At 48.4% G+C, this 27814-nt stretch overlaps 1 protein-coding gene across 4 annotated transcripts; it reads right to left on the bottom strand.

Annotated features, from left to right (window-relative positions):
• Window positions 1-759: 759 nt before the first annotated feature.
• On the bottom strand, window positions 760-27002 carry LOC118215423 (ras-related protein R-Ras2-like). Of its 4 annotated transcripts, XM_035396208.1 has the most exons (7): window positions 26863-27002; window positions 26558-26748; window positions 8047-8134; window positions 6064-6166; window positions 5315-5423; window positions 3461-3579; window positions 2892-2979 (listed from the first exon to the last, which is right to left on the bottom strand). In XM_035396208.1, the coding sequence occupies exons 2-7, from the start codon at window positions 26657-26659 to the stop codon at window positions 2892-2894; spliced, it is 609 nt and encodes a 202-aa protein (XP_035252099.1). In that variant the 5' UTR covers window positions 26660-26748; window positions 26863-27002. The 4 variants fall into 4 exon arrangements, with proteins under 4 accessions (XP_035252098.1, XP_035252101.1, XP_035252100.1 ...); XM_035396207.1 differs by having other exon boundaries at window positions 760-2979; window positions 26558-26998; XM_035396210.1 differs by lacking the exons at window positions 8047-8134; window positions 26558-26748; window positions 26863-27002 and adding an exon at window positions 7954-7965 and having other exon boundaries at window positions 760-2979.
• Window positions 27003-27814: the final 812 nt, after the last annotated feature.

Genomic DNA, 27814 nt, shown 5'->3' on the forward strand with positions numbered 1-27814 from the left:
TGAGATAGGGGAATTGTGAGGACTTCTGAATGAGCACATAGACACACATACTCCCACATACACACGCACACTCGCACATACACACATACACACTAACAGATGCAGGCACAGACACACACACACACACACACACAGATGCAGGCACAGACAGACAGACACACACATACACACAAACAGATGCAGGCACAGACAGACAGACACACACACACACACAGACAGATGCAAACATAGATACAGACACGCACACAGATGCAGACACACACACACACACACACACACACACAAACACAGACACACATACAAAGCAAAAGATTCACATACACATACAGACACAAACAAAGCACAAGCAAAGATACCCAAGTACACATACCCTCACGAATCGGTATCAACCATGTTACTGCAGGCATGGAACAGACTGCAGAATCAGTCAGGCTGACAAACAGTGGGAGCACTGCATTGTGGGAAAGGCAGGGGATGCTGGGATAGAGAGTTCCAGACTGGCATAGAAGGAAGGAAATAACCTGCACCAGAGACCAGGACTATAACCACTTCAGTTTAGAAAAACAGAATGAAATACTGGTCTTCAAAGACAGCTATGCTAAGAGAGCACATTGGCTAACAAACATATAAAGTACTTCTAAACTAATCTTTATAAGGAAATAACATAAAGGCATATATCAACAAAAACATTTAATAATCTCAATCAATGGATCATTTTCATAGTTTTTCCTTTTAGAACATTAAAACAAAAAACAAAACTAAAATATTAATTATATTTATTACTCAGATCAAAAAAAGGACCAACAAAATGGTGAAATCAGTTAACAGTGATGCAATCCACTGAATGAAATTCAGGTGGGTTGTGTGCTAAGGTGAGTGACATAGTGATGACCCAAACTCAAGTCCCGCCCACTTCTAGACTGGATTGAGCTTTTGAGGTCAGCAGCGGAGCCAAAGAAGATGAGGAGGGTTATGTGAGAAGAGCCAAGAACCAGTGGACTACACCAGGCTTCTCACACTTCAGCCCAGGAGGCCCACAGTGCCTGCAGGCTTACATCCATTCCAGGAGGGGGCGCTGTGTTGGCAGGTATAATGCCAGGCCTGGAGGCCCACAGTGCTTGCAGGTAATCTCTAGTCCAGGAGGGGGCGCTGTGTTGGCAGGTTTAACTCCAGTCCAGAAGGCCCGCAGTGCCTGCAGGTTTAACTCGTCCTGGAGGGCCACAGTGTCCACAGATTTTTGTGGTTTCCTTTCAAAAAGCAACCAAATTAGGACTGGAAAACAAGGCATGTGGACTCACCAAAAAACCAGCAGACACTGCAGCACTCCAGGACTGCAGTCTGACAGCACTGGCCTTCATACAGAGCAAACAGTGACTAGACTGACTGCCTTTAAAGGAATAAAGACTCTGAGTTATCCAAACAAAGCTATATACTGTAGCATTAATCTGTTTCACATTTCAGCATTACAAGTGCCTACAGAACTTTCCAACCAAGAAAATAATGCTTTAAAAATATTTTTTTAAAAACAGATAACACAACAAGAAGCATTGTTTAAAATATTAATGTCTGAAGGAGGCACACATGTCCCCCCACCACAGTCACGGGGGGGGGGGGGGGGGGGGGGGGGTCCGAGAGTGAAACCAAAAGGGTCGATTAGTGCCTGAACTAGCGGCTTTCTGTTGCATTTTAGTAGCATTGGTCAACCTGAGCAGCAACAGAAGTTGAGACAGACAGAGGTACGACGTTAAGACAACAGAGTTCGACGTGAGGCCACATTACTACGTTACATTAGACCGACCTGCTGCCAATGACCTGCAATCACGGGAAAGATCATCAGACCGGAGTTTAGACCGCGGTGCATCCAATGCTTCATCAGTCACCCAAGATGAAGCTACTGTACCAAACCCTGCACAACCCTAAATTTGGCATCTCTTTCTGGCTGCCCCACAAGCACACAGCAAGCATGTATATCAGTGGTCTCCAACCCTGGTCCTGGAGAGCTACAGGGTCTGCTGGATTTCATAGTGACTCTGCACTTCATGAATCAATTAGAGCAGTTGATTACACATTTAAATCGACTCACCTGATGTCTTGGATCTCAATTGGGTACTGACTTTAAGGTGAAAACAAAAACCAGCAGACCCTGTAGCTCTCCAGGACCAGGGTTGGAGACCACTGGTGTAAATGCCAGTGAGGCAGGCCCATCGCCAGGCCTTCACACCCTCAACAAACACTGCATTCCCACAGAATGGACTTCATCGGAAAGGCGCTTTTAAAATCACAGCAAATCTTTACTTATGTACAGTAGACGATTAGCACACCAATGTCAGAAAAGGATATGGCACAACATACGTGACGTCCGATCACAACTCCCCCCCCCCCCGTAAGGCGCAAAAGTCATGTAGCTAAAAATTGTTTCGTTTTTTTTTTTTTTTTCTTTTTTTTTTTTTTTAAATCAACGTGTTTGTTGTCGCCATCTTGTCACAAAGTACAACTGTCTCTCTGAGACAAGAAAAGGTCCTTCCAGGTACAAAACTGAAATCCCGTAACCATTTAAGCAGCTTTTAGTGTTGGGAGGGGCTTCCGTTTGTAAGTCTCGTATGTTCGGATTTCTCCAAGTGTGTGTGTGTGCGCGTGCGTGCGTGTGTGTGTGTGTGTGTGTGTGTGTGTTCCCGGAGTTTCAGTTTCAGGTGCCTCGGTGGGCGTGGCCTCGGCAGGGATCCCCAGGTAAGGCTGTCACACGCCTCGAGCCTTCAGCCGAAAAAGTCACTCAGGTGTAGAAGGCAGCGCCGGTCCACCAACGGGATGGACGTCAGAAGGCAAGGGGGGGGAGGGGGCGGGGCCCGGTGACAGCAGCCGGGCGGGCGCGGTGGGAAAGTGGGCGGGGCCACTCAGACGATCACGCAGTGGCAGCCGCTCTTGTCCTGGTCCCTGCGCGTGGGCTCCGGTGACGGCGGGCACTCCTGCTCCTGGAACTTTCTGGAACGACAGAGAGCGCACGGACGGAACTCTACGACTTGCTGAGGAAACACGGTAAGCGGTCAGCACTTCCTGCTTCGGGCATTTTCATCTTTTTTACCCACCCCGCCCCCCCTCCCCTCGGTAGTGGGTAAATGGTGGAGTCGCACATTAAACACACGCGAGAGAGGGTGCCTGCTTTGGAGGAGAGCACATGCTTGGCTTCAGCACTTTAAAAAACGGCAGTGTAGTATAATGGTTAAGGAGCTGGTCTTGTAACCTAAAAGTCGCAGGCAGTGTCCCCAGTAGGACACTGCCGTTGTACCCTTGACCAAAGGTACTTAAACTGGCATTGCTCCAGTATATATCCAGTTGTATAAATGGATGCAATGTGAGTCGCTCTGGATAAGAGCGTCTGCTACATGCCTGTAATGTAATGTAATGTAAAAAACAAGCAAAAAAAAAAACCAGCAGAGAATCTCTCCTCCTCTTCATCACTCACCTTATTACTCTGACCAGCTCCTGGAAGGCCTGGTCCACGTTCATGCGGATCTTGGCAGAAGCCTCCATGTAGGTGACTTTGAGCTGTCTGGCGAGCTGCTGGCCCTCCTCCTGGGTCACCTGCAGAGAAGAGATCGCAGCCCTGAGAACTGGCAGCCCAAACCTGGCACGCTGCTGCTGCTGCTGCTGCTTTTCCCTCCGCGCTAGGCGCAGTACCGGCATCGGCCTGCCCTCTGCCTGCCAGAAAGTGTACTGCAGTTTATGAGATTTCATATCTGTAAGAATGGGATCGGGGGTCCCCAACCCTGGTCCTGGAGAGCTGCAGGGTCTGCTGGCTTTCACCGATCAACTGAAACGGCTGATCGCACAGTTACCTCACGTTAGCTGGGCTCCTTGGGTCTGAACCCCTTTTCAAATTTTAAGGTGAAAACAAAAACAAGCAGAGACTGCAGCACTCCGGGCCCAGTATGGATGACCCCCCCCCCCCCCCCCCCCCCCCCCCCCCCACTGTCACCCAGGACGAGCCTTGACTCAGTTAAACCAGACCATATCAGGCATACAGTAAAAAAAAAAAAATGCATTTTTACTGCACATATTGGCTAACCTCCCGCTAACCAAAACCCAGTTCTTAACACACAGCTTCCGTCAAAACAGGGAGGGCACGTTTGCGTTCGGCGGTATTTCTGGGACGTTCTGTGCGGCACCGGTTCTGTCGCCGAAGTAACCTTTTCCGGTGATCGATGTCGATTGACGTCCGCCAGATAAACGCAGCTGAGGCAATGAACCGTAAGAGATTTAAAAAAAATAAAAAATAAAAAAATCCTGCTTCAGAGACAGGCTAAACGCAGGTCGATAGGATTGATTTGACTGAGCATAACCCAATGGACGATACCGCGCGGGTCACTGTGTACTCACCGCCCCGTGATGTCACCAGACAAAGTCAATAAGAGTCAGGTAACCGTTCGTCAGACCGGCCATTACTTTAACGGCTCCACCGTGGCGGATTCGTGAGCGGTCCGGCTAAAATGACCGGCGGCGAACACAGCAGTCTCCTTATAAGGGACTAAAAAACACGGTGATCTCACAGCGTTTATAGCGGCCGCTCGGCCCGGCTGACGGAACTCTCATTGGCCACAAGGCGGCAGTCTAGAGCCACCGTCAACTGCGCTGCATTGGCAGAGCAAGCAGACATTCCGTTACTACCACCCACTCCCTGGAGAGAGAGAGAGAGACCTTACACTTGCAGGCCTAACAGCTGCCCAGTTTCAGATTAACAAATGGAAACTTAAAAAAATCCCACCTACACCCTTTTCTTCAAAATGTACTGAATCACTCAATTTGGGGGGGAGTTTCCCTGTTCTGAGAAAAAAAACAGCTGAACCTACAGGACAGGGGTCTCTACCCATAACCTATAGGACAGGGGCCTCAACCCATACGCTATTGCACAAGGGTTTCAACCCGTATCCTATAGGACAGAGGTCTTCACCCGTATCCTATAGGATGGGGGTCTCAACCCATATCCTATAAGACAGGGGGTCTTTACCCGTATCCTATAGGACAGGGGTCTCTACGCATAACCCATTGGACAGGGTCTAATACAGTATATAGGCTGTAGAACACAACTATGTGCCTGACTTCAGATTGAGTGAGGTAAAAGTATAGTAAATGTTTGACCAAGGATTACATATTTTCCAGGACTAGCCATGTGAAATGCATTTGTAAGCTGTCCTGGGTAAGCGGGCGTGCTGACTGGCTGAATGTATAATGGGGGAGGGGCATGCACAGGAAGTCTCTCCCTGTTAACGGTCAGAGGCCCTGTGCTGCAGGACGGCCAATCGTCGGCCGTGAAACCCACCTGCCTCTGCAGCTCCAGGTCCGCCTTGTTGCCCACGAGGATCATGGGAAACTCATCTCGGTCCTTCACCCGAAGGATCTGCCTCTGGAACTTGTAGATTTCTTCGAAACTGCGGAGAGAGCGGAGAGCGCGAGGCGTAGAAAGGTTAGCGTGCGACGTGCTAGCTTCTTTAATAAGATCCTGCCGATCCAGTCACCACCTCCCATGTTAAACACACACGGCAGAACAGACTACACAGCCATGACCTCATGAGGTGCTGGGACAGGCCTTTCCTGTCTGACCGAGGGTGTCTGCGTGTGCGTGTGTGAGAAAGAGAGAGAGAGAGAGTGTGCGTGTATGTGTGCGTGAGCATGGGAGTGTGCGAGTGTGTATATGTGTGTGTGTGAGAGAGAGAGAGAATGTGTGTGTGTGTGAGTATGGGAGTGTGCGAGTGTGTATGTGTGTGTGTGTGAGCATGGGAGTGTGCGAGTGTGTATGTGTGTGTGTGTGAGCATGGGAGTGTGCGAGTGTGTTTTGCTCACTCTCTCTCTTTCTCTCTCTCTCTCACACACAGACACACACACACACATATCAGGCACACAAACGGACAGCAGTGCTGAAAAGGAGACCACTTCACTTTCACTTGCAGCCCACAGCATCCACATGAGGTACGGGAAGGGGAAGGATTTGGGTGGGTGGGGGTGTACTGTGTACTGTAGAGGGGGGGGGGGGGGTGTGAGCGAGAGTGCGGGGGGGCGGCGCATGCTCACCTTCCTCTGTCGGTGACGGAGAAGACCAGAAGGAAGCCCTCCCCCGTCCTCATATATTGTTCTCTCATGGCTCCAAACTCTTCCTGTCCCGCTGTGTCCAGAACTGACAAACAAGGCAAGACCACAATAATCACTCACAGAGCAGCACTGGCCTAATACAGGAAATAATAATCACTCACAGAGCAGCCCTGACCTAACACAGGACAGAATAATCACTCACAGAGCAGGCCCTGGCCAAACAGAGGCCAGAATAATCAATCACAGAGCAGCCCTGACCTAATACAGGACATTATAATCACACACAGAGCAGCCCTGACTTAATACAGGCCGGAATAATCACTCACAGAGCAGCCCAGACTGAACAGAGGCCAGAATAATCACTCACAGAGCAGCCCTGACTTAATACAGGCCACAATAATCACTCACAGAGCAGTCCAGACTGAACACAGGCCAGAACAATCACTCACAGAGCAGCCCTGACTTAACACAGGCCACAATAGACACTCACAGAGCAGCCCTGACATAAAACAGGACAGAATAATCACTCTCAGAGAAGCCCTGATCTAACACAGTCCAGAATAATCAATCACAGAGCAGCCCTGACCTAATACAGGACATCATAATCACTCACAGAGCAGCCCTGACTTAACACAGGCTAGAATAATCACTCACAGACCAGCCCGGATCTAACACAGCCCAGAATAATCACGCACAGAGCAGCCCTGAGCCCTGACCAGCCAAAATGCACATCCTTTCCAGCACTGCCACCAGATGTGGGGTCAGATCCACTTCAATCAGGAAATGAACGTAAATTCAGTGAATTCACTGGACAATCGTGTGAGAAACACGGCGGGCATTTCAGCATACATCCACTGAGCTTCAGTCCAGCAGCCACACATATATCACACTGAGCTCCACTGCAGCTCTCCCTGCCACACAGAAGAGCGTCTGGGGATTCACTGTCCAGGCGAGCGGCTCACATCTATCACATCTATCACACTGAGCTCCACTGCAGCTCTCCCTGCCACACAGAAGAGCGTCTGGGGGACTCACTGTCCAGGCGAGCGGCTCACATCTATCACATCTATCACACTGAGCTCCACTGCAGCTCTCCCTGCCACACAGAAGAGCGTCTGGGGGACTCACTGTCCAGGCGAGCGGCTCACATCTATCACATCTATCACACTGAGCTCCACTGCAGCTCTCCCTGCCACACAGAAGAGCGTCTGGGGGACTCACTGTCCAGGCGAGCGGCTCACATCTATCACATCTATCACACTGAGCTCCACTGCAGCTCTCCCTGCCACACAGAAGAGCGTCTGGGGGACTCACTGTCCAGGCGAGCGGCTCACATCTATCACATCTATCACACTGAGCTCCACTGCAGCTCTCCCTGCCACACAGAAGAGCGTCTGGGGGACTCACTGTCCAGGCGAGCGGCTCACATCTATCACATCTATCACACTGAGCTCCACTGCAGCTCTCCCTGCCACACAGAAGAGCGTCTGGGGGACTCACTGTCCAGGCGAGCGGCTCACATCTATCACATCTATCACACTGAGCTCCACTGCAGCTCTCCCTGCCACACAGAAGAGCGTCTGGGGGACTCACTGTCCAGGCGAGCGGCTCACATCTATCACATCTATCACACTGAGCTCCACTGCAGCTCTCCCTGCCACACAGAAGAGCGTCTGGGGGACTCACTGTCCAGGCGAGCGGCTCACATCTATCACATCTATCACACTGAGCTCCACTGCAGCTCTCCCTGCCACACAGAAGAGCGTCTGGGGGACTCACTGTCCAGGCGAGCGGCTCACATCTATCACATCTATCACACTGAGCTCCACTGCAGCTCTCCCTGCCACACAGAAGAGCGTCTGGGGGACTCACTGTCCAGGCGAGCGGCTCACATCTATCACATCTATCACACTGAGCTCCACTGCAGCTCTCCCTGCCACACAGAAGAGCGTCTGGGGGACTCACTGTCCAGGCGAGCCGCTCTCTCGTCGATCACACACTGCTTCGTGTACGAGTCCTCGATCGTGGGGTCGTAGTCGGTGACGAAGTAAGACTGGCGAGAGAAAAGAAAACAGAAATTCAAGGACAGCAACAATCCGGCCCGTTCACATGGGCTGCAGACCACACCCGTGACGGACACACTGGTGAAAGGTGCACTTGTTAAAGCAGATGCAGGCGACGGGGAGTGCTAATTCGCCAAATAAGCCTGGGCTCATCTTTAGCACCTCAGTGGGTACACTTATTACTAAACCGCACACACACCACATGCACACACACACTCAACACATACACACCCACTCTCACAAAACACACACACACACACACACACACACACACTCAACACATACACACCCACTTTCACAAAACACACACACACACACTAAACACATACACACACACTCTCACAAAACACACACTCAACACATACAACACTGTCAAAATTCAAGAGAAAAGGGGAAAAAATGCACATCGCACAGTACTGGGCTATGACACATTTACAGCACAGACAAATTTGCTGACCAAAACCTCAAACAAAAACACAACACCTCCCCACAAGCCCTCCCAGTGCCCCCAGTTTCCCCCCCCCCCAGCACCCAGCGCTGGGGGGGCGTGGACTGAGGAGAGAACCCCAGGGCACTTTAAACGGTGTAAACGGAGCGCGGCAAAGCCAGGAGGAGCAGCGGACGGGACGCGTTAAATGAAGCGTGACAGCAGCGCGGTCAGAAAGCAGGCCCGCCGCGAGCCGGCGGCGTTCACCCTGAAGGACCGTCGCCGGGTGGGCGGGTCTTCGCCCTTACTCAGCACTTTCAGTTTCAGCGCACGCTTTCGATTGGCTCATGGTTTTTTGCGTGCGATAAAAGATGTTTCACATACGCGCAGAAGCTTCCGACAACCTGTCGGCTTTTCAGTGGCCTCTATGTGCCCAAAATTCCACATCCTCCCCCCACCCCTAACCTCCACACCCCCCCCCCCCCCCCCCAAAAAAAAAAGAATGACCTATTGGGGGGTGTTATGCCCCAACTATTGCACTTCTCATTAATCTGATGTTGGTGATTTACAAATCTAGGCCTTTTCTCGGTTTGCACCCTTTGAAAGTTGCTCTGGACAAGAGTGTCAGCTAAATGTCTAACATGTGAATGTAAATGTAGGAAAGGCTCTCAGAGGCAGGAGGCAGGAGGCAGGAGGCTCCTCCCACAAACTGAATTGCAGCGAGCCTGAGGAAGGAAGCTCCACCCACACACACACAGGGCAGCCAGCCATAGCCAGTCCAGCCAAGCCTTTGGGGTAATCATGATGTCACAGTAAGGAGGAAGGAAGCTCCACCCTAACACAGGGCAGCTGCCCAGTCAGGCTTGCAAGGCAATTATGATGTCACAGAGGAAGGAAGCAAGCTCCACCTACACACAGGGCAGCCAGTCCAGGCAATTATGATGTCACAGAGGGGATATTCTCACCCCACCCTCTTTGGAACCACAGACCTTGCTGCATCCCTACACCCCGCCCATTGAATCCACTCTTTTTCTCCCAACCACTTCCCTATGTTCACTCTCAGAGCACTGAGAGAGCCTGAACATGGACTGGGGCTGAATGCTTTGCTATCACCATTTATAAACGATCTGGAGCTCAGCACAACAAACACAAGCTATCACATTTGCACTTTCTGCTGCACATCTGTCGCTTTCAAAAGGGAAAACAAGCGTGAACGTAGGCGTGCAATAAAATTCACACACCAATCATGTACCCACTTCCTTGAAATGAATGCATCCACACATTTATCTTTCAGATCTGAGACTGATTATATCATTCCTTAGGCACTGTATGAGTCCACAAACAGAACAGTTTCAACCAGATGTATGTAAACAGCACAAATTAACAGTTCACAATAAGATAAATCCAACTTCTTAGAAATCCCCTAAGTGGTTAATTACCTCAACTTGCTGGTAACATGCAATCCGATGCTTGGCTAAGACAGCGTTCCAAAGTTAAGCAGGTCATCGGCAGGTACAGTCAGGGGAAACCTAAATTAAAGTATTTTGGCTAGCTGGCTTTGGTTCTGTGGGGGTGGATACAAGTCCACACAAAAAAGCACTGTCCCAAAACACTGTCCCATGCTTCACTTTGGGAATTTAATTTGCTCAGACTCACTTTTTCATAATCCTCTTGGATCCCCTCCAAAACAATTTGTCCGAGAAACCTCTGGGGTACACGCCCCCCCCCCCCCCAAACAGAAAATCAAAAATCTACTGAGAGATTAAAATAAACCCAAACTGCACAAATCCAATTTCCCACAATCCGCACTTGATCAAAGACCAGAAAAACTGAGAGAAAACAGGGACGAGTCGTAGGAGAACAATCACATCTCAATCAGGCCTGAGACAGCAACTCGGGGCACCGCGGATCAGACCACAAGCACATGCATTTCAAGACGCTGCGTTATGACGATGCCCACAGTGACTTGCATTTACTGGATCCATCGTGCGAAGTTCGAGCCGCTGCCTCCAAGACAGAACATCTACCTCTGCCACAGCTCAGAGGCATGACTAACCAGCTCAAGGGGACTGCGGCCGGGAATCAGCCTGACAGTATTTCTCAACACCGCCCGCGCTGCGTGGAAGGAGCGGGGGCTTCTGGGAAGGGACGAGCCGCAGTCGGTGATGTCGCCGTACCGTCCGAACGCAGATGACCTCGCCACTGAGCTCACCGGCACGGCCAGGCGTGTCTGTTAAAGCAGATGAGCATCTCCAGAGGGCACTGCCCAGGAGTACCCCCTCAAAATGCCACCCCAGAGTACCCCCTCAAAATGCCACCCCAGAGTACCTCCCCCAAAATGCCACCCCAGAGTACCCCCACACAATGCCACCCCAAAGTACCCCCTCAAAATGCCACCCCGGAATACCCCCACACAATGCCACCCCAGAGTACCTCCCCCAAAATGCCACCCCAGAGTACCCCCACACAATGCCACCCCAAAGTACCCCCACACAATGCCACCCTAGAGTACCCCCACAAAATACCACCCTAGAGTACCCCCACACAATGCCACCCCAGAATACCCCCTCAAAATGCCACTCTCTCTCTCCGGTCCCAGGCCAGGACCAGAGGACACAGACTAAGACAGGGGTGGAGTCACAGCGTAACCAGCCAGGAGCTCCACCAATCATGGTGGATACTTGCCAAGGTCCCTGGCAGCACCCAGGAAGCACAGAGATATGGTATCTACCAATCACCATTGGTGTCCTGTTTCCTATTACCAGCGTATTTGGTGGAGCTTGATAAGTGGAGTTCCTCTGCGGTTTCTATGTGAAAGGTAACAACACCAGCATTTACAGCCCTACCTCTATATCACTATCCTTCTGCTAAATTACTATCCTACTACAATATTACCATCCTAATCCTGTATTACTACCCTACCACTATTTTACTGCCCTACCTCTATCCTACCACTAAATTACTATCCTACTCCAATATTACCATCCTAATCCAATATTACAACCCTGCCTCTTCAATATTACCATCCTAATCCTATATTACAACCCTGCCTCTATATTACTATCCTACTCCAATATTACCATTCTAATCCTACACATTACTGCCTATACTACAATGTAACCAGTGCTATGTGGACGGTGAGTCAAAGCCAATGGTTAGTGAGCATTGCAGAGTGTTTATGAATGTAAACCGCTGGTGCCTTTGGTAGTACTCCATGAATCACCACGGCAGCCACTTAAGATGGTGTGTAGGGTGCGGTTTACACAGCCACCAGTTACCAGTTACCCGGACGACAGCAAGAGCTACACTCAGACCGCTAGCCCGTCTCTGAGGGCCCAGGGTGGCAGAGGAGGTCTGTCTCCGCCCCAACCCCCCCCCCCCCCCCCCCCCCACCCCACAGAATGGCCTGCTGCCCAGCAGCCAATCAATGGCCTGGCCCCTCTCCAAAAACAGAGCCCTGCCCAATGACCCACGGAGGGCCAAAAACGAGTCGCCAGAACTGCGCCAACACATAATTCAATTTCCCAACAACATCCCCCAACAACCACCCTACCCTCTTTTGCACCGAGTCCAAAACACCTCATAGTGTGTCACAGGGGCACCACAAACATAACAGCTTTACAGCTCACTGTCAGCAGGACGAGGAGAATCAACAGGCGTGTATGATGCAGTGATGACAGAGCTAAAGCTCTCTCTCTCTCTCTCTCTCTCTCTCTCTCCCTTCCTCTCTCTTTGTCCCTGCCCCCCCCCCCCCCCCCCCCTCGTCCTCCCAAACATAAATCTGCATAAACCTGCAAAAAACCTTCAACGGGGGTGACATGTATTAAAAGTGTGGCCAAAATGGAGACTCAGGCTTTGAGGGTAAAGTGTTACAGGGCTGAGAGAGGATGGTTGAGCCCAGAGGCCATGCAAACGGGTGAGTGTTGGTCTCCGTGGCGACACAGCTTTGGTTGGCCTGTGGCTGGTGAGTTTCGGTTGGTCTGTGGCTGGTGAGTTTTGGTCGGCTTGTGGCCGGTAAGTTTTGTCTGTTTGTCTCATGCCTTTGTGTGGCACCACCACAGCGTGTTTGGGGGGGGAAGGGGTGGAGGGGCGGTAAAGCTTTTCGATTGCTCCACGTGCGCGACCCTCGTCCGTTTGAAGCCCCTCGGGGACAGCCTCCAGGGGGGGGGCAGAGATGGAAAGACTCAAAGCGCCCGTCCTGCTGACGTACCTGACCTTCAGGCCCCGACCGTGTGGGAGGTCTCCCCGGGTCACAAAGGGAATGGCTGAACAGACTCCGCCCCCACACCTCATCCCTCGCTCCCTCTGCATGGAGCACTCAGCCCCTATGGTCTGAGGGGACCATGTGACTCCAGAAATTTGCCTGGAGAAGGTTGCTCAATGTATGAGACCGTGAGTAATGTGTATCTTTGGGAGAGCTTGTGAGAGAGTGTGTGTGTGTATGTTTTCGTGTGTGAGCATGCGTGTGTGTGTGTGCGCATCTGGTGTGTGTGTGTGTGTGCATGTGTGCATCTGGTGTATTTGTGTGTGTGTTTATCTGGTGTGTGCGAGTGCATCTCTGTGTGTGTGCGTGTGCGGCTGGTGTGTGTGTGAGTACATGTCTGTGTGTATGCGTGTGTGTTTGTGTGTGCATGTGTGTGTGTGTGTGTGTGTGTGTGTGTGCGCGTGCATGCGAGTGCGTCTGTTTAAAGAGCCGCATGTTCAGCGATGCTCGATGGTACAACTGCAGCGCCCCACCTGGGAATGAAACATCAAACCTGCAGCCAGCTGCACAACATTAAAACCACAGCAGTGCGGCGCAGCGCAGCATTATGCAGGGGTACGGTAGCATGTGCGCAGCCTAGCCTAGCAGCGCGCTAACGAACAGACCACAGCCGCAGCCAGCTCGACACAAAACAACGCTCGGTGAGCGCTGCCCAAATCATTCACAGTTTGTGGGTGAAAACTGAATTTACCAAACATGACTCGTCAAAATGAAGTTAAAACCATCGACTTATCATTTAAACGCTTGTTGCTGCAGCGCAGACAGGTGTGAGCTCTTCTCACTTCGCGTGTGAAAATGGACTCTCTTCTAAAGGCTCATTAGGCTCAGAGCAGTTCCAGTAAACACAACACAAACGTGGCTTACCAGACAATACAGGGGAACAGGCCAGATATCACTTCCCCACCACCGTGGAAAGCGAATCTGAAAATTAAGAGGATATATCTGGAAATTGGTCAGACTTCCTGTGGTTAGTAAGAGAGGAACCTCAGACAACAGCTCTGGTGAGAGAAGAAGAAGAAGAAATGTGTACTTAATAAAATGAAGCAGCGCATCACTCTGATAGGCCCTCGCTGCACTGAGCCCTGCGAAATCTCACGCACGGCCACGCAGGAGGTGCCATGAGGTCACAGCAAAGATGGAGGTGGAACAGACAAGATGCACGCGCGATAATGAAACCCCCAAACACGCTGTAGTGTGACTGTGGTCTGCCAGGGGCCCATGTACTCAGACCAAACGGTTCTGATCTATGACTCTATGAGCATTCAAGCAGATCGCAGGAATTAAGCAAAACGTTGGTCTTAAGAGCAAGCTGAATAAGCAAGCTGGAGCAGGGAGTCCGTGGTAATGCAGTCCTTTAGGCAAGACATGTGGCATCTGAAAGCATATGGGAGTTCCCCCCCTAGGCAGGTGGGAGATCGGATCAGCGCTTTTTAGCCAATCACAGTACACTACACACAGAGACAGGACCAATCACAGTACACTACACACAGAGACTGGGCCACTCACAGCACACCCATGCTCAGGAACTGATGGCTCAGCTCACCATAAAAATCACACACACGCATGTGCCCGCGTACACGCGCGCACACACATATGCACATGTACACACACACGCACGCACATAGACAGAAATCTTTTATGAACCACTGCCACACCCCACCCCCCTTCCCCAGCTCTAAGCAGAACTGGAGAAACCACCCAGCTGTACTTCCTCACCTGTTGCCTGCCTGCACTATTCTCACAACAGGTGTGCCTCTCTAATGAACCCAAACAGGATCAGCTGTCCCAAACCAAACCACCCCCCCCCCCCCCCCCCAACCGCAAAACAGCAAGGGGGCAGACATCCCAGACCTGTGACTGGCAGCCGAGGCATGCTCACAGACTCCGCCCCTCCCATGGGGGCGGGAACAGGCCTGTCCCACAATGCACAGCTGCACAACTTTCCCCTTTCCGTCATGTCTCCTGCTCAAACTGATTATGATTCTGACTCTTGACTACGTGGGAGGCAGTCCCCTTACGAACTAAAAGAATAAACTGTGTGATTGCATAACTGATAATATAATGGATGAACAGGTGCTGTAGACCACAGAAAGGCCCGAACAGACGATGACAGATAGCCATGGAACATCACCAGCAGGGCTGTGTAGATGAATCACCACTCTCGGAGCGGTCTGACTCATCTCTCTGTGGACTGAGCCGCAGCAGCAGCAGCAGGAGGCTGCACAGAGGGGACCGTAAAACGGTCACACGACCGCCTTCCCACAATCCTCTCTGCCGGCGCTCACAAGGCTGTGTGCGCGATAGGCCTCGTGTGAACAGCATGTGCTGAATGCACTCTGAGGAGAAGCATGCGCAGTGCATGAGTAGGATGCTATATACGCATACTGTACATGCAGGCACTCGCGCACTCAAAAATAGAAATGCTTACAAGCTAACACACACACACACACACACACACACACACACACACAAAGAAAATCAATATGCTTGCTCATGCCTATGAAGGTAAACTTGCCCTTCGGCAGTCAGCAGCATTACACAAAGAAGCATTTAATTTAGATTAACCACTTAAAACCTCCACATACACAAAGTGCCAGCTCCATAGCAGAGGCCATCTGAGGTCAGCCCTGTTTTCACACAAAGCCATACAGGCTGCTGATCAGACAGGACAGATTCTCATCCCAAACAATTCAGAGCTTCGGCAAAGACCCTCCAATACCACAGTGGCATAAGGGAACTTGGCCTAGCCGCCACTGCAGTGCACCAATGGCAGGCCGGGCACACACCTATTGGCTAAATTCAGCTCCCTTTAAAAAAATGACGATGAACACGGACCTCATCGTCTCACACAAACTGACAGCAAAGGTGATCAGCCGCGTGAGCTAGCGTAGCCTTCCCGCTCAGCCGCGTGAGCTAGCGTAGCCTTCCCGCTCAGCCGCGTGAGCTAGCGTAGCCTTACTTCTCAGCCGCGTGAGCTAGCGTAGCCTTACTGCTCAGCCGCGTGAGCTAGCGTAGCCTTCCCGCTCAGCCGCGTGAGCTAGCGTAGCCTTACTGCTCAGCCGTGTGAGCTAGCGTAGCCTTACTGCTCAGCCGCGTGAGCTAGCGTAGCCTTCCCGCTCAGCCGCGTGAGCTAGCGTAGCCTTCCCGCTCAGCCGCGTGTGCGAGCTTAGCCCTACCGCAGAAAACTCACAAACTACCTCAGTTAAGTGTTTATTCCTTCTGTTAAGTGCTCGTAAGTTTTTTGTTTTATTTAAATCAAATACAGTAAAATAGACACGCTGTAAACACAACTTGGCAGCATGGAATCCCTCAGGTCTGCTCTCAGCCCTTTGGTTTATACTGAACTCAGCAGGAATGCGCCGATTCTCACAGGATTAGACTATAACAGGACCACGCAACCGAAGCACCTTCTGCAGACCCAGCCCAGTTTTGCTGACCATTTATTCCGTAATATTGCAGAAAGAAATGCCAGTATCCACGTATGCAGATGACCCCTGTGCCGTCTCCTTGTCTCACGCCATTAAGAATCTCCAAGAGTCATTTCCCTGCAAGTTAACCGTACAATCTTAAACCGGTTTAAAATTCTGGGAAAACCAAGGCAGGTTATTTTTCAAGGGCACTCTCCTAACTTCGTATAGAAAAAAAAGTGCAGATGGTTACACTGGCACTTTTTAATCTAAAAAAACCCTTACTGGCAAGATTCCAGTCAATCTCTGCAGATTCTTTTAACAGGTTCACAAAATAAGTCCAACCTTTGGTCTTATGATGAATTAATTTCTTACTGTACACAGACCCAATTCAGAGTTAGGTAAAATTGCTTTTAATTATTACCCCCCTTTGAGCTGGAACCACCTGCAAGAATTTTGCAACGTTTCATTCCTCTTAGTGATTTCAAATCAGAAATTCATTCTTTAAAAACAGAAACTTGTTTCACCTGTTTTGCATAACATTAATGTGTGTGACTGTTTTCATTTAATATTGTGCGTCAGAACTTACTGTTTATTTATACCATTTTACTGTTTGCGGAGATTGTGAAAAAGGTAAAATCAGTATTTTATTTTAATTTTTTGTAAGGCATTCCTGGATTCATGATAAAATGTATGTCTTTCAGTAGACTATTTCAAGCAGTCATCTATAATAACAGTAAGCAGATAACCAAAAATACAGACAGTGTCCATTGCTGAGTCAGTATTCCTGCAGCTATAAGCTCCTCTCCTCCAGGAAGTGATTATCTGAATGTGGTGACATGATCTTCTCCGACAGGAAGTGATTATCTGAACGCGGCGACATGCTCTTCTCCAACAGGAAGTGATTATCTGAATGTGGTGACATGCTCTTCTCCAACAGGAAGTGATTATCTGAATGTGGTGACATGCTCTTCTCCAACAGGAAGTGATTATCTGAATGTGGTGACATGATCTTCTCCGACAGGAAGTGATTATCTGAATGTGGTGACATGATCTTCTCCGACAGGAAGTGATTATCTGAATGTGGTGACATGATCTTCTCCGACAGGAAGTGATTATCTGAACGTGGTGACATGATCTTCTCCGACAGGAAGTGATTATCTGAACGCAAGGACATGCTCTTCTACGACAGGAAGTTATCTGAACACGGCGACATGCTCTTCTCCGACAGGAAGTGATTATCTGAACACGGCGACATGCTCTTCTCCGACAGGAAGTGATTATCTGAACGCAAGGACATGCTCTTCTCCGACAGGAAGTGATTATCTGAACGCGACGACATGCTCTTCTCCGACAGGAAGTGATTATCTGAACGCAAGGACATGCTCCTCTCTGACGGGAAAATAAAAAGAACCCCCCCCCCCCCCCGCCTCTTTCCTAAGGCCCCAGGCTGAGCCCCTTGTTTGGGGAGCAACGGCTAAAAATAAATAAATAAAACAAACTAAAAAAAATAAAACCAGAAAACATTTTTCCACACACCGACATTTCTGAACCTCATTCTTTCAGAAGGCCCCTCGCGTGGCTCCGCACTGACATTTTCACTCGACGTGAAAGCTGGCCTACTTTCTTTTTTTGTGCGTGTGCGCGTGTGTGTGTTTGTGCGCGTGTGGTTTACATATGAAGGAGAGGTGCCGAAGTCTTTTTTTGAGCAGCAGAGACGTCAGAGACGCACGGCGTCTATAAACAGGGCGCCTCGAGAGAAGCGCGAAGCCGTCTGAAGCGCCGAGCGTGCGATTCCGAAGCAGGCCGTCCAATCAGCAGCGCGACGGGAATCGCGCGCGCAACGTCAACACACCTGCACCTCTTTCACTCAGTTTTTGCTCCAGCCTGCGCGGGGCGTCGAAAGGTCCCGCCGCACGCGACACTCGCGCTCTCGCCTGGCGCGCCCGTTTCGATCGGGGAAAAAAACACGCTCTGGTGACACGAACGTGACACGTCAGGGTGAGAGGAGGGGGGGTGACGGCTCAGCACAGAGCGCTGCGTGTCGCCGGAGCAACGTGCCAAATCCCCGCCAAACACAGCGCCACAGGAAGTCCGAAGCCAACTGCCGAACTTGCTAATTATACAGTCAAGTTTTTCAGTGTTAAAAGGAGAGCAGTGGTGACCATACGCCATTACCTCTGGCCAGTGACTTCAGCATCGGACATTTTATATGACACCTGCACATGCATGGAAAAAAAAAACTTTAATTCAGATTTGAGACAACAGAGTTAACATGTTTCCAAGAAGTCAGCTCTTGGGCGGAGATGAACGTCAAAGATTACCACGTACAAGACATTACATTACAGGCATTTATCCAGAGCGACTTACACAACTTTTTACATAGCATCCATTTATACAGCTGGATATATACACTGAAGCAATGCAGGTTAAGTACCTTGCTCAAGGGTACAACGGCAGTGTCCTTACCCGGGAATCGAACCGGCGACCTTTCGGTTACAAGCCCAGTTCCTTACCCACTGTGCCACACTCCGTCCACGGAGTGGACTACACCATCATTGAGAAGAATTCTTATTGATGAGCATGCTTCGGTCTCGCTGGGTATTTTTAATCACCTGGCTAGCCTGTTAAAAATGCACGACTCGTGCAGAGAGGACGGCCGCCGGTGAAACCGGTATAATAATAAAACCTCTCACCGCCGAGGCCGTGCGCTACACTCAGCGCGCGAGGCGAGAACACGCGACCCACCGGGGGTGTAATAATAAATCTGCAGGTGCTTATTTATAGTGCCCGTGGGGGAAAAGTGCGCTTCGTACCGGCGCTTATGTCACCGCTTTAATTAACCGCTACCATTCCGTTACCCGCTGAAGAAAGAGGGAAAAACCGGAGGAGAAATACAGCAGGGCTGTTTTTGGCGTGCGTGCGTGCTTGCGTGCGTACCTGCGTGCGTGCGTGCGTGCGTGCGTGCATGCGTAATTGATTCATTATGGGTAATTCATTTGTTTCCAGGGCAGGGAAATAAGTGACACCCACCCCCCCCCTATCATAAAGCTTTTCCTGAAGATATTGCGCACTGGCACCACACACATACCATTCAGTGCAAAGGCATTCGGACAGTGGCACAGCTTTTTTTTGTTGCTTTTGGCTCAGTACTCCAGCACATTGGATTTGGACTGAAACAACGAATATGATCCATGTATAACAGAGGGCTGTAATTACTACACGGACCACCAAATATGGACGTAAAAACCCTCAAAGTAAAGCTGACAGTCTGAGCTTTGAACTCACATTCAGGGTTTTATTTCGTACCCAATGAATGCTGGAGTACCTAGCCAAAACAACAAAAACTGTGTCACGGTCTCAAAACTTCTGCATTTAACTGTACCACTGTCATAATTCATTACGTATACCTTACTATACTATATACTTACACGTCACAAATGAAAAACAATGTATTTTGATTTCACACAATTAAGAAGAAAACATTTTATTTAAAACAGCCACTCATAAATCCAGTGAAGACAATGCTCAGAAATGTAAAAGTACATATAAATTTAAAAAATGTTTTTTTTATTGTTTTTTTTTTTTTAATCAACCCATCCTTTCTGGGGAGAGAAAATACACCCAGGTATGAAGTCACCTGAGACACTAAAGGAAGTCAAACAGCCCTCCTTATTCTGCATATTTTATCAGGGCACTTTTAGCATGTCAGCCTTGGCAAGACTGATTGACAGACAGGGTATGGCACACACTGATGAGCATGGATGACTCCGGAAACGCACATCACCATGACAGCCGAACAACTACACATCAAACCGCCAGACACTCCATCTGAGATCATCCAGCAGGCCCATCGTGCACCCGCCTAGACTGCACATTCCACCCCTTCTGTGTTCCACCATAGATATTTCACACCAGATACTCAGCTCCTGCGTTCCCTTCTGTCCTCCCTGTTTCTTAGCGACAGGAGGCTCTGGTTGGTAACACTGTTGGAGTTTCACATTGCTATATTAGGGCAAAAAGAAGGTCACAATATTGCCCTTGGTCCTGTCCCATAATGTCTCAAATCAGTAAGTCTAGAGTAAAGGGACTGCACATGGGGCAGAGCATCTGGGTGTCATACAGAATCTGTGGTTCTGACCAGGGCTCAGCTGCCTGTATGCAGTACTGACAGGTGGACGGGTGCAAGAGTCTTCTTCCTCATCCGTAAATGCGACACCTCAGCTACAGCTGAGTAATTGAGAGTTCTGATGTAATGCGAACGATTACACCGGATGACAACTGCACAGTCTGTCAGCACATCAGCACTGACAGCTACACCAAGCAGGACTCCAATCACCATGATCCTGTGTGCTTTTCAAAATGTGGAAAACCCATCAAGGCCTGTACTTCTCCCCATATCAGATTCATTTTCCACTGCAGGGCAGAGAGCGGTCTTTCACAGCATGACCACAACCGTTATCATACCATCAGCTTAATGCACAAGACCCCGTGAGGCTAAACACCTTTAACTACGGCTGACCTGCCATACATCATCCATACCACATCGGCCAATCACTGCAGGATACCGGAATATGGAAAACACACACACACACACAAAGAGCAATCATGGATTTGCCATTAAATTGCGCTTAAGGGATGAGCGGCGAAGAAAGGAAATGACCCGTCTCATTTATTTATTTTTTGTTAATGACGCTCTGAGCACAAACACAACGAGCTCCTCGGGACTGAGCCAAAGTGCGGAAGAACGCCAAAAAACTGCTCTCATATTCCGCTAAGAAAGGACAGAACCAGAAGAGTCAGAATCATTTTTTTTCAGTGGGAGTAAACCTTGCAGAAAGGTCGCAGGTGGAAAGCTGGTCCTGCTGTTTTGACTGCTGGAAGGAAGCTCGGAAAGGGCTGTTATGTGTTTAGGCTCAGCGAAGTTGCCCGGAACATTCTGTCAGAGCACCAGCACTGTGGGAAATCTACAGGTGTTGACACTGCTGCCACCCCCCCCCCCCTCCACACACACCCCATGGCCCACCTGACATGCAGCTCCAATCCAGTTACACGCTCAGTCAGCAGGACAGGTGACCCATCCACCCCAACACCTGAACGCACACCTGTCTTATCGCTTATATCTGAAGAACAAAGCTATCCTGTTTTTAAACTATCCTGGACAATGAAGCTTTTTTTAGTTTTTACTGTATTGCCCATGCATGAATATCAGCAAGGGTAGTTTGCGCATAGATAGCAGGACTGTTTTCCCCTCTTTACAGGCACAGTTAAAAATGTGTTGAATGGCCATGTTCTCTTCCAAGAAAAGATTACACTAAAATAGAAATGGCATTGTTTGTCTGGTATATCAGTGGTGCTGGCACAATGTGTGATGTATGAATAAGCCAAATAAAGCATGTTAAACTCTCTCGCCAAAAACAGATTAAACATTCCCAACCTGGACAGTGTGATCTTGGGTCTATTCCTATTTCTAATCATCTAAATTGGTTCTGGAAATGCAGGGGGGGTGGGGGTTCATGTAATTTTGAGTTCCATAATTTTTTCCCTCCAGACTAACTGAACCCACACAATGCCTGCTCAGATCTAATCTGCTTTAACATGTATATATGGAAAGCTTTAACTCTTTTTGATGATGGCCCATATCCCTAGAAGTCTTCAATGTAACGTTATTAACCATCATGTTCAATCACATGACAGAAGATGTTTTGTTTGGAACACTGGTGAAAATAAACGTTTTCTTTGTAAAATTCAGTCAGCAATTGGCTGGACTCTTGCTTTTGTCCAAATGGTTAGCGTATTACACATAAAGTACTAGACATACTAGACGTAGGAGCGCGTTTTATAGACAAACTCAAGCTCCAGCCACAGGGAGAGACTGTAGGAAGGAAGTAGAACTCCGACCAGGAAAAGGTTAAAAAAACAATAAAATAAAAAAAAAGATGAAGTGTCCGCAACAGGATTCATCCGTCTGCAGGCACATGAATCTGACAGCTGAGCACAGCAATAAAAACACCTCAGCTTCCCATAACAGTGTGAACAAGCAGAGCCAGTACAAAAAAAAAAAAAAAACCTCCATGGAGCCATTGTACTCACAGAGATTAATATCGATTAGTCCCCAGCTGATGAATGACAAACACATTTTCCATCATTCCTGGAAAACGGGTAAAAAGCTCTGACCTACAGGTTCTGTTTTTCTGTTTGGATTTTCTTGGCCTCCCCCATCCCAGGTTGAATCAGCAGCACATTGCCCAGTCGCTATCGGACGAGTCACAGCCATGTCATCACACTTCCTCGAACCTGCTGAGTCACTCACGCCAGCCAATCACATCACCCGGACCTGCAATGTCATTACGTGCCAGCCAATCGCATTACCTCGAACCTGCTGAGTCAATGCAAGCGGGACCCTCTGTGTCACTGACCCTCATGTTAATGACCCAGAGTTCTCACATCACGGTGAAGTCACCATTCTAGTCCGATGGGGATTTGGGAAGCAGCCGTAGTCTCCGCAGTGCGTCTGTACTGCGGAGCCAAAATGGCTGTCCTCTCTGGGGGTTTAAATCTTGGTGGTTCCAGTATTACGAAAAAACCAGAATCAAACAGGATTTTACATTCAGTTTAGACCTTTCCTTTGCAAACACTAACATTCATTTCTGGTATTCAGAAGTGTGTTATTCCTCATGACAATATGCATCACTGTGGTACATTATCCATACAGCCAAAATGGTGCATATCACAATAAATTTTATATCACAATAGACAAGATACTTTACCTCTTTGTAAAGGTTCAGCCCATAAGCGTGCGTGCATGCAGTTTCCAATACCAAGCTGCAAAGCTCTCTCAGTACATCCTGGGGTTAAGTGGCCTGACCGACTGCTCAATAGGGTAACCTCTTACCCACACTGACTCGGTTAGGTAACTTTCATAATGACGTGCAGCCCAGAGTTAGCGCACACAGTTCATTTAAAATAAAAATGAAAATATAAATATTACAGGGGTTTCACATTAACAACACAGACATGCAAAGAAAGAGGGGGGGGGGTAAAAATAACACGGTGATACTAAATTATTTCCATAAACTGACAGCCACACAGAGCCCCCCCCCCCACGCCTCTCCCTCCCTAAAAAACACAGGGGTGAAAAAAAAAAAAAAAAAACACTGACCAAGAGAGTGAAACTAGCGCCAGTATTTTTCCCGTACACACAGAAAGAGGCCCAGAGAGAATAATCACCACTCTGAACCCACTTCCTTTTTCCAAAGAACAAAATTCTGGCAGTTTCACGGTCATTATCCAAACAAGACTCAGATGCGCCCCTTCCCTCCCCCCCCCCCCCCAACCCCCCCCCCCCCCCCCCACCCCCACCCCCACCCCCACCCCCGCCCCCTTTAAAAAACACATGGCCTCGAGTGGGAAAAACCATGCAACAGGCAGCTGTGCGACTCATGCTGGGGCAGAAAGATCTGGAAACATCTGGAGAGAGATGAGGCCTCTCCTCTTACAGAGCACGGTCCCGTTCACAACGGAACACGACACGGTCAACCGGTGGAAAACGAAATCCACGACAGGAGATTGTGGGAATTCAACACTTCGGGGGCCTAAACTGCAGCTGACATGTATGTTGTATCAACTAAAATAAATAAATAAATAAATAAATAAATAAAAAAATAAATAAAAAAAAGGTAGCTGAGGTGGGGAGGAGGAACATACTGCCTGAGATGAGACAGTGCGGGGTTTCAGCAGCTCAGTATGGTCAAAGTTAAACCTTACCAGCAGCAGCCCATTATTCAGTCTGCCCCTTGTTGGGTGAGGCTGTGAGTTCACAGAGGAAACGGCTGAAGAGCTATCCCACACCAAATTACCCCCCCCCCCCCCAAAAAAAAAGGTAGTGCCAACTCTTCACAATCTCCTGACCCCTCTCTTACAAGCCACGCCACCCGGTGGAAATGCAGTTGATTCGGGGCTCTTAGAAAGCTAGCAAAGTGTTTTACAAGTGACCGACTGGCACAGATTCATTTATGTGACGGGACCTGATTTTTGGGTCGTTGCACACGGCAGACGCGAGTAGTATAGCTATTTATCAGCGAGGAGGGACACTGCGAAGGAACAAGCCAACTTGTTTAGCCCCTCAGCTCAATTGTGGAAAGCGTCCGTTCGAACACTCAACCATAACCAGTTCACAGACAGAACTGCACGTGCCAACTGCAGTTCAACGCATTACCGGTCAAAGAAATATCATCAGTCAGGTGAGGACAAGTACACAGATAAACAACGCATCTGCTACCAGATCCATCGCTAATGCCTGTCCAACATATACTCTCGCATGATGGGACATCTGAATAATGTGTAGTTATACGGCGACTGTTCGTCAGTTTGTAACTCCAATACAACAACAGCACATTTCTGTGTATTCTGACAGATGCCCATACAATAACCATCAACAAGATGAAAATTAAAGACATGTTGGCTAGCGCAACATGTACTGTGGACTGCCAAATATTTTATGCTGCGCGTCTGCAGGCAAACGATCGGCTTGCGAAGGGTTGTAAGGGCCGAGCGTGGCTCAGTAATCCTTCACAGCTAACATAAACGGTATAGATTTAATGGGCTTTAGCAAAACCCTATTAGGAAACGTGGTTTGGAGAACCGCGGCAGCCGTTATACTACTGGCACGTGACGCAATTTGCCGTTTCTCTGCCACGTTCGAGATGGAAAGAGACCCAGATCCCTCCATTAAAGATGAAAGAAACCATTTGTCTCCTTTAACTGCCATTGAAGAGGGGGAAAGGGGACTCATTAAACAAACTGTTTCCATAAGTGGGTCTGCGAAAGCTGATACAAGTGGCTATCTGCCGTAATACGCGTCTGCGGCAAAGTAGCCTACAGTATGACAACTGGGGAAAGGCTGTTTCCCCAACAGCTGTTTTTAAAGCGCAGCTGCTTGATGCAGAAACAAGTGGAATTGTTCTTGCAAAACCACGAATGTCCCTTCGTGCCCTACTTCAATCTCCAACCCCTAAGTAGGCTATTCGTGTTACTATACAAAGGTCACGGCCGCAGAACTACATGTATTTCAATTCGTTCCAATTTCAAATTCAAGAAGAAAGGCACATTAATGGCGATTGCACGGATTCATTTAAATGAAATATTGTTCATAAGCAAGTTAAAGCCTGCCTCATAATAGACTACATTATTATAATATTAGTCAAAGGCAATTTGTATTTTTACCAATATGTTTTGGCACACGAGCGTACAGCATTGTATGAGCTTAACGCCACTGATATTATGTGGGTGTGGCACTCCTTAACTTGTGATTTACAAAAAAACGCAGAAGCCTATAAAATGACAGAGTTAACAACGGAATTGATGTCGCGACTAAATATAAACTGACCCTTAAAATATTTTCGACTGTAGAGAGTGATTTAGAAGAGAAAAACTTTTTCTGCCGGTAAAGGTCACATTAGGCAGCTCTATAACTGCGCATTTGAAATGTAACATTTCATAACACTACGATTTCCCGACTTGTGTAGTAGTTATATTGTATCCTTCTCCCCATGAATAGACAATGCACTAGAACAAAAGGCACTTGTAGGTCTAAGGTTTCGCTTTAACAACTGTTTACACAAGAATCGCCAGACCCTAAGGCAAATGTTTTATGTCAAGATAAATAAAAAAAATCTCCACGTCTCCCTGTCTAGAAGTTACAAAAACACGACACACTTGTTGAAAATGTTAATGACAAATGCAACTAGTAGGTCTTCCTTCCATAATCGCACATAATTTGCATAAACTCTTTTTTTTTTTTTTTTTTAGAATGGGAATTTAAGAGGGTAGCTGGTTGTTTCGCGTCGTTCTCGCTTTAGGAACATGCGCTGATCTGTCGGCTTTGAAACCCCTAACTGCCTATACACGAGTAAGCAGAGCTGGAGAACAAACGGCAATCACGTGAAAACCAGAGCACAAGCTAGTGAATTAACACTTCAGAAAAAGGCAAAGGAATCTAGTTCAATCTTTAAATCTTATGTCACACATAGGCAACCCCTGCGATCGCGTAGTCTACGCTGTGCTCGACTTCGAAACCGAACGATATTTAAAGGTGAGCGACTTCGCACAAGCCCACACCATGGACCAAAACTTTTGTTGCTGTGTGCTCCCCAAAATAAATCTTCGTGTTTCATAAAGCAAGTCTCAGAAACAGGGGCCTAGAGGCCACCATTCAGATTTCACCCAATGCTCCGTTTATGAAGCCCCCCTCTCCCAGCGTGAGCTACACCCCTCTCCTGGATTCCCACACATTCGCCTGCGAGTGCTTACTGACCTGGATGAATTGGATAGTTAACGCTGACTTCCCGACACCGCCGCCTCCCACCACCACCAGTCGATACTTCTCCTGCACCGAGCCGTCCTTCCACCCAGCCATCGGGGACAAACGACCGCACTCGCCGCTGTTCTTACACCAAGTGAGCGGATGCCCACTACCCTGAATGACAGGCCTTCAATCGAACAACGCTACGGAAGAAAAAAAAACACGCGTGTGTGTCTTCTTTAGTTACAGTAGGCTACAATCCGTACAGAATCAGTATCGCGGAATGGATTTTCTCGGTCTCAGAAAAAAGTACACACAGCAGTCTTTGCACGTCTGCCTAGTCCATACGCCCTCCTGCGAAAACGCCACCAACTGCAACGCTGTGAGCAGGACGCGAAGCAGACACGGGGATCAGTAATTACAAATGGCCGGCGCTAGAGGACCTTGTCGAGGTTTCGCCGCTTTTATGAATATGCATCAGAGAGCACGTCAATTACTACAGAATAAAAACTGAGTTAATCTAATCAATTCATAGAATAAGATTACTATCTCGTATTTTGATAGACTGACACATTTATTCACATAAATAGACAACACGAGAAATACAGTGGAATTGTGAGGAGTGTCAGTTTATCTTCAATGCTATGGATATAGCCTAGACCAGGGGTGTCAAACTCAGTTTGGCTCTGGGGCCGGATCCAGACTTTCTGTTCTCGGGTGGGCCGGATCAGTAAAAGAATGTCAACTCCAAATATTTAGCTTTGTTTTTCAGTACTATGCTTTATCATTCAGCCTACATTTGTAGCCTACCCTACATATTATAATCACGGATGACAAGGGATCTTTTCTAAGCACAACACATTTATTCACAAACAATGGAAAAAAAAAAAATGATTTCATGTTAGGGCGGTGAATGTGTTAACAACTGGTTTATTTTAACAGTTAAGTGAATGCAGTTTTACACCTGAACCAACTCACCACACTAAACAAACTCAAGTGGGAGCTATGAAAAAAATATTTTCGCCTTAATTGTCATACTGCTTTGAAATAAATAAAAAAAGAAATACAAAATAAAAGTTATAGCAGTGCATGGGCAATAAGATTAGACTACATCAGATCAAACTACTAGGCTGGGCCTACTGAAGCTGAGAATATACTGCACAATATTAATTGTCTTTAATATGAAACCAGATTAATCTTATTTTTAATGATCTGTATTCATGAGTGCAAACAAATTTCGTGTCATCACACTTTTTTTCTCTCTCACTG

Source organism: Anguilla anguilla, chromosome 16 (genome assembly GCF_013347855.1).
Source record: "Anguilla anguilla isolate fAngAng1 chromosome 16, fAngAng1.pri, whole genome shotgun sequence".
Lineage (NCBI taxonomy): Eukaryota > Metazoa > Chordata > Actinopteri > Anguilliformes > Anguillidae > Anguilla > Anguilla anguilla.

Bases quoted from the DNA above. Each gene is read 5' to 3' on its own strand.
- LOC118215423 (XM_035396207.1), bottom strand. From the start codon at position 26,659: ATGGCTGGGTGGAAGGACGGCTCGGTGCAGGAGAAGTATCGACTGGTG. The intron at 8,135-26,557 runs GTCAGTAAGCAC...TTCTCTCGCCAG, and splicing joins TAACTATCCAATTCATCCAG to TCTTACTTCGTCACCGACTA. The intron at 2,980-3,460 runs GTGAGTGATGAA...CTGTCGTTCCAG, and splicing joins GAGCTGGTCAGAGTAATAAG to AAAGTTCCAGGAGCAGGAGT.